Genomic DNA, 12,830 nt, shown 5'->3' with positions numbered 1-12,830 from the left:
ATTTTTATTTTTTTTGCTATGTAAATGGAAATAGTCCAAAAATTTTGAAAAAAAGTGTTTTTCTTATAAAATTTTGCAAATAAATAATATTCATCATAAATCTTGGCCAAAATTTATTCCGTTATCTTTTTAGTAAAAAAAAACCCAAATTAGTTTATAACCAAAAATTATAATTTTTAAACTTTTTTTTACATCTTTATTTTTTATATTATTATTTGGTTTTTTTTGTTTTTTTCTTTTTACATACTGTCACCCTAGCAGTACAGTGTCACCATGGTGACACTGTACTACTTGTGGGGGGTGATGAAGATTTTTTTTTTTTTTTACACTGATTACTTTTACAACCATAGAGGCTGTAAAAACAATAATTTCTCCTTCTCTCTGGCTGCATTCTTGCAGCCATTGAGAACTACTGTGTGAGCTGTGATTGGTCAAAGCTTGTCACATGGTACAAGGCTGTTGTGAATAGCCTTGTACCATGTGATCTCTGTGATCATTCACAGATTTCACACGTAATAAGCAATGATGTCAGAAGTGTCCCAGTGCAGACTGGGAGAGGGTGAAGCAGCACAAGATGCCAATCAATTATATTGCAATACTTCTATATTAACAAGGTCTTGTTGATGAGAGGAGAGAGCATAGTAATAGAGAGATGAGCTCCTTACTGTGCTGCTTGGGGAGGAACAAGACCTTAGGGGTTACCTAAAGTGTTACTAAAACCACAACAGTACAATCAGTCTGTATATGCAGTAAAGCATGCTTGTTATACTCACTGTGGAATCTAAGGGGTTAATCCTCTGCATTGTGTAAAAAGGATGTTTGATCCTGTCTTCTCTGATCCTCCCCTTCTACTGTCCCCAATCCATCTGCTGATAGAACAGAGCCTTGGGGGTAAGCTGCCCATGATCAGTTCGGTGTGTATTGCTAAAGTTTTTTTTTTTCTTGGGAGAATGCATGTGATCAGCACAGGGCCAATCAGCACTGTCCAGACAGAGGGTCAGGAGTCCTGCAGCCTCATAGGACAATCCTCATACAAGCTTTAACCAGTGTTCTTCTGGACACTGATAGAAGTCACAAGACTGCTATATACTGCTGATGAGGAAAGGTATTTAGCAGTTTGTATTTACAAAAATAATAGCATTTTCATGTTCTATGTACTGTGGGAGGCCAGATACAGTGAATGCAGGGTCCTGGGAGATCAGATATAGTGAATGCAGGGTCCTGGGAGACCAGATATATTAAATCCAGGGTCCTGGGAGACCAGATATAGTGAATGCAGGGTCCTGGGAGATCAGATATAGTGAATGCAGGGTCCTGGGAGATCAGATATAGTGAATGCAGGGTCCTGAGAGACCAGATATATTAAATCCAGGGTCCTGGGAGACCAGATATAGTGAATGCAGGGTCCTGGGAGATCAGATATAGTGAATGCAGGGTCCTGGGAGATCAGATATAGTGAATGCAGGGTCCTGAGAGACCAGATATATTGAATCCAGGGTCCTGGGAGACCAGATATAGTAAATGCAGGGTCCTGGGAGACCAGATATAGCGAATGAAGGGTCCTGGGAGATCAGATATAGTGAATGCAGGGTCCTGGGAGACCGGATATAGTTTATGCAGGGTCCTGGGAGATCAGATATAGAGAATGCAGGATCCTGGGAGACCAGATATAGTGAATGCAGGGTCCGGGGAGATCAGATATAATGAATGCAGGGTCCGGGGAGATCAGATATAGCGAATGAAGGGTCCTGGGAGATCAGATATAGTGAATGCAGGGTCCTGGGAGACCGGATATAGTTTATGCAGGGTCCTGGGAGACCAGATATAGTGAATGCGGGGTCCTGGGAGACTAGATATAGTGAATGCACGGTCCTGGGAGATCAGATATAGTGAATGCAGGGCCCTGGGAGATCAGATATAGTGAATGCGGGGTCCTGGGAGACCAGATATAGCGAATGAAGGGTCCTGGGAGATCAGATATAGTGAATGCAGGGTCCTGGGAGACCAGATATAGCGAATGAAGGGTCCTGGGAGATCAGATATAGTGAATGCAGGGTCCTGGGAGACCGGATATAGTTTATGCAGGGTCCTGGGAGATCAGATATAGAGAATGCAGGATCCTGGGAGACCAGATATAGTGAATGCAGGGTCCGGGGAGATCAGATATAATGAATGCAGGGTCCGGGGAGATCAGATATAGCGAATGAAGGGTCCTGGGAGATCAGATATAGTGAATGCAGGGTCCTGGGAGACCGGATATAGTTTATGCAGGGTCCTGGGAGACCAGATATAGTGAATGCGGGGTCCTGGGAGACTAGATATAGTGAATGCACGGTCCTGGGAGATCAGATATAGTGAATGCAGGGCCCTGGGAGATCAGATATAGTGAATGCGGGGTCCTGGGAGATCAGATATAGGTAATGCAGGGTCCTGGGAGATCAGATATAGAGAATGCAGGGTAATGGGAGACCAGATATAGTGAATGCAGGGTCCTGGGCTTAGTAACACTTTAAAGTGGTTCTAAAGGCTCATGGTTTTATTTTTTACCATAGTCATATCATTCTATGCATTCAGCATGCATTTTCCCCCAGTCCCCCCCATACTTACCTGAGCCTGATCTCATAGGATTTAAGACAGCAGTGGGAGCCATTGGCAGGGCCAAGTAGCGCTCTGTGTGTCAGTGGACACACGAAGCACGGCTTGGGAGCGAGCCCGCGAGCAGCTTGCTATGGGGGCACTGGCAGGAGACCGGGCTGCTCTGTGCAAAACCATTGCACAGGGCAGGTGAATATAACATGTTTGCTATTTTAAAAAAAAAAAAACAGAATCCATTGGTATGTAGAACAGCTCCCATGTATATTTTTTGTCAGTGTATTTAGCTGTCTGCCCGGAGTTCTGCTTTGAATGATGAACAAAGCGGCTGATTAGTATCTATAATGTGCTTCAGTGTGCTTATTCTGATCCTATTCAGTACTGTTTACATGGCTTTCATGACATAAGCAAATGCACTATTTTCTTTTTTTTCTTCAAATTTAGGGCCAGTTCACACCAGAAAGCAGAACAGGAAAGGCGCATTTCATGCAAATTTCCCGCACTGCAGGTGAACGCGCTGCCCTTACAAATGTATTGTTAATGGCATCCCAAATGCAGCTTGCAAACGCAGTGCATTTGCAGCCACAAGATCGCACGGTACTGCAAGCACTACTTTTTCCGTGGTGCAGTGCGTTTTGCAGCCTATTCAAATAAAACCCACCGCAGTTAGTCAGCAAAACAGGATGATTGTTGTACGCTGCACCTTAGCGATTAGTAGAGCCACAGGGGCCCCAAAAACAGCATCTGTTTGCATACAAGGAGGGTTATTCTTCTCTAAAATTGCAGTTCTGTTCAGGGGAACACTTTTGGTATCAATAGTGATTCCTGGAGTCCTTCTCTAATCTAACATACCTTGTGTTTCTTTCACTTGCAGTGGGGCTGTGATCTACAGACGGAGCATGAGAAATATTTGGTCCGACATTGTGGGGACGTCCCTGTATTCGTCATCAACTATCCATATGACCTCAAACCTTTCTACGCTCGAGACAATGAGGATGGGCCTCAGCGTACCGTAAGTACAGTAGTCATCTGGTTGTGATCGATCAGTCACATTGAGTTCTAGATTAACACATTTCATTATTTGAATTTCCTATGCAATAGAATGAGCCCTTTTGCTGCTTGGGCCCCATGTTTTTTTGCACACATTAAAATGTACATTTTGGGTCTGGAGAGTATTTAAAATTCCCGAACCTATATACACGGCTCAAAAAAATGAAAGGAACACTTTGAAAACACATCAGATCTCAATATCATGCTGGATATCTATACTGATATGGACTGGGTAATGTGTTAGGAATGTAAGGATGTCCCATCGTTTGATGGAAATGAAAATGATCAACCTACAGAGGACTAAATCCAAAGACACCCCAAAAATCAAAGTGAAGAAATGATGCAGCAGGCTAGTCCATTTTGCTGAAATTTCATTGCAGCAACTTAGAATGGTCCTCAGTAGTTTGTATGGCCCACTGAGTTCCTGGACAGTCTGAGGTGCAACCTGGCAGCGTCGGATGGACCGAAACATGATATCCCAGAGGTGTTCTATTGGATTTAGGTCAGGCGAGCACTGGGGCCATTCAGTGGTATCAATTCCTTCATCCTCCAGGAACTGCCTGCATACTCTCCCCACATGAGGCCGGGCATTTTCATGCACCAGGAGGAACCCAGGATCCACTGCACCAGCATAGGGTCTGACAATGGGTCCAAGGATTTCATCCTGATACCTAATGGCAATCAGGGTGCCATTGTCTAGCCTGTAGAGGTCTGTGCGTCCCTCCATGGATATGCCTCCCCAGACCATCACTGACCCACCAGGGGCGGACTGACCATTTGGAAACTCGGGCACTGCCAGAGGGCCCGTGGTCTGTAGGGGGCCCCATGAGATGCCCCTGGTACCTTTTTCATAGGCTTTTTTGAGTTTGGGCAAGGACACAGGAGCCCCATGATCCCCTATTGCCCAGGGGCCCCATGAGTTGTCAGTCCGTCCCTGGACCCACCACCAAAACGGTCATGTTGAACCATGTTACAGGGAGCAGAACATTACATTACATTACATTGAGTTTATATAGCGCCAAAGGGTTTGCTCAGCGCTGTACAATAGAGGGGGGGACAATACATGAAACATTACAGCAACTACAAACAGCACACGAGGGGTTATAGGGCCCTACTCTTTCGAGCTTACAATCTAGGAGGGAGGGGGTAGTGGTACAGGAGGAAGTGGCTGTGGGGGATGGAGTGGTAGGAGGAATGAAGGAGAGCAGCAGTTAGGTGAGGGTGGGGTAGGCTTCCCTGAAGAGGTGGGTTTTCAGGGAGCGCCTGAAGGTGAGGAGGGAAGGTGACAGTCTGATGGATTGGGGTAGTGAGTTCCAGAGGATGGGGGAGGACCTGGAGAAGTCTTGCAGACGTGCGTGTGAGGAGGAGACCAGGGAGCAAGATAGAAGGAGGTCCTGTGAAGAGCGAAGGGTACGGGTAGGGTGGTACTTGGGAATCAGGTTGGTGAGGTAGTTAGGGGCAGTGTTGTGAATGGCTTTGTAGGTCAGAGTGAGTAGTTTGAATTTGATGCGTTGGGCGATAGGGAGCCAGTAGAGGGAGAGGCAGAGGGGGGTGGCAGAGGTGGAGCGGGTGGTGAGGTGGATGAGTCTAGCCGCTGAGTTGAGGATGGTCTGAAGCGGGGAGAGCCTGCACTGGGGTAGGCCGGTGAGGAGGGAGTTGCAGTAGTCAAGGCGTGAGATAATCAGGGAGTGTACAAGTAGTTTAGTGGTGTCTGGGGTAAGGAAGGAGCGTATTTTGGCAATATTGTGGAGGTGGAGTCTGCATGTGTTTGTAAGTGATTTGACATGAGGTTGGAAGGAGAGGTTAGAGTCCAGAATGACTCCAAGGACTTTGGCTTGCGGGGCGGGATTGATGGTGGTGATGTTAGTAGTGATGGATAGGATGGGGGGGGGGGCACTGGCAGGAGGGAAGACGAGAAGCTCGGTTTTGGAGAGGTTGAGTTTGAGGAAATGGAGCGACATCCAGTCAGAGATGTCGTTTAGGAGGTGAGTGATGCGGGCGGAGAAAGTGGAGGTGAGGTGAGGGGTGGAGAGGTAAATTTGAGTGTCATCAGCATAGAGATGGTAGTTGAAGCCGTGGGAGTGTATGAGTTTGCCAAGGGAGGAGGTGTAGATGGAGAAGAGAAGGGGTCCAAGGACAGAGCCCTGGGGGACCCCAACAGAGAGGGGGAGTGAGGGGGAGGTGGCACCATTGTAGGTGACACTGAAGGAGCGTCGGGATAGGTACGAGGAGAACCAGGAGAGAGCGGTGTCTCTGATGCCAAGGGAGAGTAGTTTATTAAGGAGGAGGGGGTGGTCAACTGTGTCGAAGGCCGCGGAGAGGTCCAGGAGGAGGAGGACAGAGTAGTCGCCTTTGGCTTTGGCGGTTAGTAGGTCGTTGGTGATTTTGAGGAGGGCGGTTTCGGTGGAGTGTAGGGGACGGAAGCCGGACTGTAGTGGATCAAGGAGGTTGTTGTCAGTTAGGTGGGCGCTTAGGCGGTTGTAGACTAAGCGCTCCAGGAGTTTGGAAGTGAGTGGCAGCAGGGAGATGGGTCTGAGGTTGTTTGGGTCAGAGGGGTCCAGGGAGGGCTTTTTGAGTATGGGGGTGATGTGCGCATGCTTTAGGGGGGAGGGGAATACGCCGGTAGAGAGGGAGAGATTGAAGATGTGGGTGAGGGAGCAGATGAGGGAAGAGGGGGGTGACTGGAGGAGTCGAGAGGGGATAGGGTCCAGGGGGCAGGTAGTGAGGCGGGCTTCTGAGAAGACCCTGGTGACTTCCTCAGTGGTAGTAGGGCTGAAGGAGTGCAGAGCTGGTGGGGTTACGGTAAGCGGGGTCTTGGGTGTGGAGGGGGGCAGTGAGGTTGCGAGGTCAGAGGAGGGAAGAGATGAGGGGGAGATAGGGGGGGGGGAGGCTAGGTGGGGAGGTAGATTGCGAGTTGACTATGTCCTGACGGATTGCATCAATTTTGTTGTGGAAATGAGTGGCAATTTCGTGGGCGGTGAGTGAGGTACTGAGTGGAGGAGGGGGGGGGGGAGAGCAGGGAGTTGAAGGTGGAGAAGAGTCGGCGAGGGCAGGTGGAGAGGGTGTTAATCAGGTTTACGAAGTAAGCCTGCTTGGCGGCATGGAGGGAGGAGGTGTAAGTGAGGAAGGCAGATTTGTAGAGGGAGAATGAACGGGGGGACCTGGTTTTGCGCCATAGTCTCTCTAGCGCGCAACTGCGACGTTTGAGGCATTTAGTGTGGTCGTTCTGCCAGGGTTGGAGCGGTCTGGGTTTGATGTAGCGTGTGGTTAGGGGTGCCAGAGAGTCTAGGGTAGCTGATAGTGAGTCGTTGTACGTGTTAGTGGCTAGGTCAGGACAAGACAGTGGAAGGATGCTGTCGTGTAGGCGGTCGGCAGCTGAGTGGAGGGGGGCCGGGTTCAGGTTGCGGAGGTTGCGGCTGGTGATGGTTTGGCGCTCTGGGGGGGGGGAGTTAGGGGAAGGGGAGATGGAGAACGTGAGGAGGTGGTGGTCGGAGAGAGGGAAGGGGGTGTTAGAGAACTGGTTGAGGGTACAGAGGTGGGAGAAGACGAGGTCCAGGGTGTTCCCAATGATGTGGGTGGAGGATTGAGTGTGCTGTGTGAGCGCGAAGGAGGAGGTTAGGTGGAGGAGTTGGGAAGAACATTCTCCATGGCTTCTCCAGACCCTTTCACGTCTGTCACTTGTGCTCAGGGTGAATCTGCTCTCAGCTGTGAAAAGCACAGGGTGCCAGTGGTGGACCTGCCAATTCTGGTGTTCAATGGCAAATGTCAATTGAGCTCTATGGTTCTGGGCAGTGAGCACAGGGACCACTAGAGGACGTCGGGCCCTCAGGCCACCCTCATGAAGTCTGTTGATTGTAGACCTATACAAGGCTGGACTGGGCTACCAAACTATCGCCAGGCAGCTTGCATCACCGGTCTTTTCCAGCAGTTCCCAAAAGCCTGGAGGAGACCAGCAGTGCATCTGCGCAAGTGCGTTTTTTTTGTTTTTTTTTTGATTGGTGGCTTGTTAGAAGAGTGGGGGAGGTAAGTCTTGTGCATTTTAGTCCCACTTCAATAAAATAGAAATAAACAAAAAAATTAGAAAGAAAATGGTTGAGGGGAGAAGGGAAAGAAGGAGTTAATTTGGGCTGATTTGGGTAAACTAAGGTTTAATAAGGGGTTGAATAGACCAATTTTATTTTAATAAATGTGTTTTTCCTCTTGTCAGGCTGCTTTAACTGACAGGATATGCAGATTGAAATTATTTGCGGTTACAGACATTTTACCGCATTGTAAAAACGTCTGTCACTGCAGGTACACAAAGGAAACAATTGTTTCCTATGTGTCTCATTCACACTGCAACACAGCCTAGCGCTGCGCTAAAATGCAGACATGCTGCACTTTATCGCATCATACTGCATGACATTGCAGTGAATGAAGTGTACATTTTGTACATTTCAAATAAAGTTTATACAGAAACCGAAAAAAAAAGGGGGGGGAGCAGTACAATGCGCTGATTCGCGCACCACACTACCCCCTAGAGCAGCTGGCGACAAAGAGCTTTCGCAGAAGTAAAGTGCTGCAGTAGCACTCCTTACATTGTGAATCAGCCGTAACCCCCGGTTCACACATATGCGGCCGTGCGGTACGCGTTTTGCTCGGGCACGAGAGCCCATTCATTTGAATGGACTCCCGTGCCCGTGACACGCAGGTAAAGAAGTCCCTGCACTTCTTTGGAAAACGCAGCCCGCACGGGAACCTCGGTTCCCACTACGGTTACGTTTCCCAGTGCGGGCGGCGTGCCATTGGAACTAACGGCACCCGCCCGCGGGTCCGCAGTTCTCTGTGTGGGTGGTGCGGCTGCACGGATTTTTGTGCGGATCTGCAGCGGCACCACCCGCACAGATGTGAACCTAGGGTAAGACCCCAGTCATATCATTGTGACTCATCATGGAATTTGATAGTTTCAAATCAACATGACAAGTCGCACCCTATTGTCTGCAATTGAAGCCGTCAAATTGGTGCGATTCCGACTTCATTAAAGTTGCACCGATTTTGAAATCAGTGCATGCATTACTTTTTGCAAGTTCGGGGGCAACTTGCATAGCCACATGTGCCTATGTAAGTCGCACAGATTTCTTGCAAGTCGCACCTGACGTCACACTGACATCCAACTTTGAAATCGTGCGACTTTAAGTGAAGTTGCACAATTTCAAAGTCTGATTCAGTGTGACCGAGCACTAAAATGTAGTAGGTACAAAAGTAATACTGTTACATTGTATCTGTCTATTTTGCATCTGAGCAATGTTGATAAACGGACAGCTTTTTTTCTTTTCATTTTTAGAACCTAGAACGGCTAGCAATTGGAAGGGGGCAGAGGGGTAGAAGGACTGGATGTGCTACTCATGCCCTGTGTACTTTGATGATGTTTTTTTATGGGCATGTGCAGCACGTCCAGTGTCTTCGGCTAGTTGATATATCTTAACTACTTCATCTTTCCCCCTATGGAGAAGAGCAGTTTTTATATCTCTGTTATGGACCTGTTAATTCGGCAATACCTTTTGTCATTACTTAAGATGTGATAACAAATATAAAATAAATAGTGATCCCCATGTTATTACTGTGCTCAAACAAAAAAATATCAAAATTAATAAAAGGAAATCAAATTAAAAATAATATAGAAAAAAATGTGAAAATAGAAAACAGTTTTGCAATTGCAGAGCTGCTACAACCTGGCAGTGCAATCAGCACACATGTGAACATCATATTAACTAATAGCAACGCGCTCTACTATATCATCGGTAACCACAATAGAAAAATACATTTAGACATCAACACTAAACAATTATGTATAAATGTCCAATTCGTAATTAAGTCCCATACACAGTCCAATATATACGTGATTTCTATGCAGGGGAAAAAAATCTTTTATATATATATATATATATACAGTGGGGCAAAAAAGTATTTAGTCAGCCACCAATTGTGCGAGTTCTCCCACTTAAAAAGATGAGAGAGGCCTGTAATTGGCATCATAGGTAGACCTCAACTATGAGAGACAAAATGAGAAAAAAAATCCAGACAATCACATTGGCTGATTTGGAAAGAATTTATTTGCAAATTATGGTGGAAAATAAGTATTTGGTCACCTACAAACAAGCAAGATTTCTGGCTCTCACAGACCTGTACCTTCTTCTTTACGAGGCTCCTCTGTCCTGCACTCATTACCTGTATCAATGGCACCTGTTTGAACTTGTTATCAGTATAAAAGACACCTGTCCACAACCTCAAACAGTCACACTCCAAACTCCACTATGGTGAAGACCAAAGAGCTGTCGAAGGACACCAGAAACAAAATTGTAGACCTGCACCAGGCTGGGAAGACTGAATCTGCAATAGGCAAGCAGCTTGGTGTGAACAAATCAACTGTGGGAGCAATAATTAGAAAATGGAAGACATACAAGACCACTGATAATCTCCCTCGATCTGGGGCTCCATGCAAGCTCTCACCCCGTGGGGTCAAAATGATCACGAGAACGGTGAGCAAAAATCCCAGGACCACACGGGGGGGACCTAGTGAATGACCTGCAGAGAGCTGGGACCAACGTAACAAAGGCTACCATCAGTAACACACTACGCCGCCAGGGACTCAGATCCTGCAGTGCCAGACGTGTCCCCCTGCTTAAGCCAGTACATGTCCGGGCCCGTCTGAAGTTTGCTAGAAAGCATTTGGATGATCCAGAAGAGGATTGGGAGAATGTCATATGGTCAGATGAAACCAAAATAGAACTGTTTGGCAGAAACACAACTTGTCGTGTTTGGAGGAGAGAGAATGCTGAGTTGCATCCAAAGAACACCATACCTACTGTGAAGCATGGGGGTGGCAACATCATGCTTTGGGGCTGTTTCTCCGCAAAGGGACCAGAGCGACTGATCCATGTACAGGACAGAATGAATGGGGCCATGTATCGTGAGTTTTCCATCTTCCATCCGCAAGGGCATTGAAGATGAAACATGGCTGGGTCTTCCAACATGACAATGATCCCAAACATACCGCCCGGGCAACGAAGGAGTGGCTTTGTAAGAAGCATTTCAAGGTCCTGGAGTGGCCTAGCCAGTCTCCAGATCTCAACCCCACAGAAAACCTTTGGAGGGAGTGGAAAGTCAATATTGCCCAGCGACAGCCCCAAAAACATCACTGCTCTATAGGAGATCTGCATGGAGGATGGGCCAACATACCAGCAACAGTGTGTGCCAACCTTGTGAAGACTTACAGGAAACGTTTGACCTCTGTCATTGCCAACAAAGGATCAATAACAAAGTACTGAGATGAACTTTTGATATTGACCAAATACTTATTTTCCACCATAATTTGCAAATAAATTCTTTCCAAATCAGCCAATGTGATTGTCTGGATTTTTTTTCTCATTTTGTCTCTCATAGTTGAGGTCTACCTATGATGCCAATTACAGGCCTCTCTCATCTTTTTAAGTGGGAGAACTTGCACAATTGGTGGATGACTAAATACTTTTTTTCCCCACTGTATATATATATATATATATATATACAGTTGCAAGAAAAAGTATGTGAACCCTTGGGATTACATGGAGTTTTGCATGAATGGCATAAAATGTGCTCTGAATGTCATCTAAGTCACAACAATAGAAGAACACTGTCTGCTGAACATAGTACTACACAAACATTAGATGTTGTCATGGTTTAATAGCACATAACATGTAAACATTCACAGTGCAGGGAGGAAAAAGTATGTGAGGCCCTAGCTTAATGACTTCTCCCAGAGCTAATTGGAGCCAGGAGTGAGCCAACCTTGACTTCAATCAGTGTGATGATATTGGATGTGTTGCTGACAGCTGTCCTGCCCTTAAAAAACACACACCTGTTTTGGGTTTACTGGTTTCAAGAAGCACTGTCTGATGTGAACCATGCCTCGCAGAAAAGAGCTCTCAGAAGACCTACGATCAAGAATTGTTGACTTGCATGAAGCTGGAAAGGGTTACAAAAGTATCTCCAAAAGCCTTGATGTTCATGTGTCCACGGTAAGACAGACTGTCTACAAATGGAGAAAGTTTAGCACTGTTGCTACTCTCCCTAGGCTTGGTCGTCCTGTAAAATGATGCAAGAGCACAGCGCAGAATGCTGCATGAGGTAAAGAAGAATCCCAGAGTGTCAGCTAAAGACCTACAGAAATCTCTGGCTCATGCTAACATTTTTGTTGACACATCTACAATAAGGAAAACATTAAACAAGAATGGAGTACATGGGAGGACACCACGGAGGAAGCCATTGCTGTCCAAAAAGAATATTGCAGCACGTTTGAAGTTTGCAAAAGAGCACCTGGATGTTCCACAGCACTACTGGCAAAATATACTGTGGACAGATGAAACCAAGATTGAGTTGTTTGGGAAGAACACACAACACTATGTGTGGAGAAGAAAAGGCACAGCACACCAACATCAAAACCTCATCCCCACTGTAAAGCATGGCGGAGGGAGCATCATGGTTTGGGGCTGCTTTGCTACCTCAGGGCCTGGACGGATTGTTGTCATTGATGGGAAAATGAATTCCAGAGTTTATCAAGACATTTTGCAGGAAAACGTACGACCATCTGTCTGCCAACTGAAGCTCCGCAGAGGATGGGTGATGCAACAGGACAATGACCCAAAGCATACAAGTAATTCAACAAAACAATGGCTGCAACAGCACAGAATAAGCCTTCTGGAGTGGCCCAGTCAGAGTCCTGACCTCAACCCGATTGAAATGCTGTGGCATGACCTTAAGAGAGCGATTCACACCAGACATCCCAAGAATATTGCTACACTGAAACAGTTTTGTGAAGAGGAGTGGTCCAAAATTACTCCAGATCGTTGTGCAGGTCTGATCTGCAACTACAGGAAACGTTTGGTTGAGGTTATTGCTGCCAAAGGAGGGTCAACCAGTTATTAAGTCCAAAGGTTCACATACTTTTTCCTCCCTGCACTGTGAATGTTTACATGTTATGTGCAATTAAACCATGGCAACATCTAATTTTTGTGTAGTATTATGTTCAGCAGACTGTGTTCTTCTATTGTTGTGACTTAGATGATGTTCAGAGCACATTTTCTGCCCAATTCATGCAAAACTCCACGTAATCCCAAGGGGTTCACATACTTTTTCTTGCAACTGTATATATATACAGTGGGGATCGAAAG

The 12,830-nt window shown here is 46.5% G+C and overlaps 1 protein-coding gene across 6 annotated transcripts in view; it reads left to right on the top strand.

The window, feature by feature from the left end:
• Positions 1-12,830, top strand: part of LOC149440253 (asparaginyl-tRNA synthetase-like) — a 142,873-nt gene that overhangs the window by 109,482 nt on the left and 20,561 nt on the right. For all 6 annotated transcript variants that reach the window (XM_089658854.1, XM_089658856.1, XM_089658852.1 and 3 more), the window contains one exon: positions 3,467-3,604. In XM_089658854.1, the coding sequence (XP_089514980.1) occupies positions 3,467-3,604 (138 nt within the window). The remainder of the gene's footprint in view (positions 1-3,466; positions 3,605-12,830) is intronic.

Source organism: Staurois parvus, unplaced genomic scaffold (assembly GCF_062004578.1).
Source record: "Staurois parvus isolate SC_StPar_1 unplaced genomic scaffold, SC_StPar_1.0 ptg001103l, whole genome shotgun sequence".
Taxonomy (NCBI): Eukaryota; Metazoa; Chordata; class Amphibia; order Anura; family Ranidae; genus Staurois; species Staurois parvus.
This window is presented reverse-complemented; position numbering and strand designations above follow the sequence as displayed.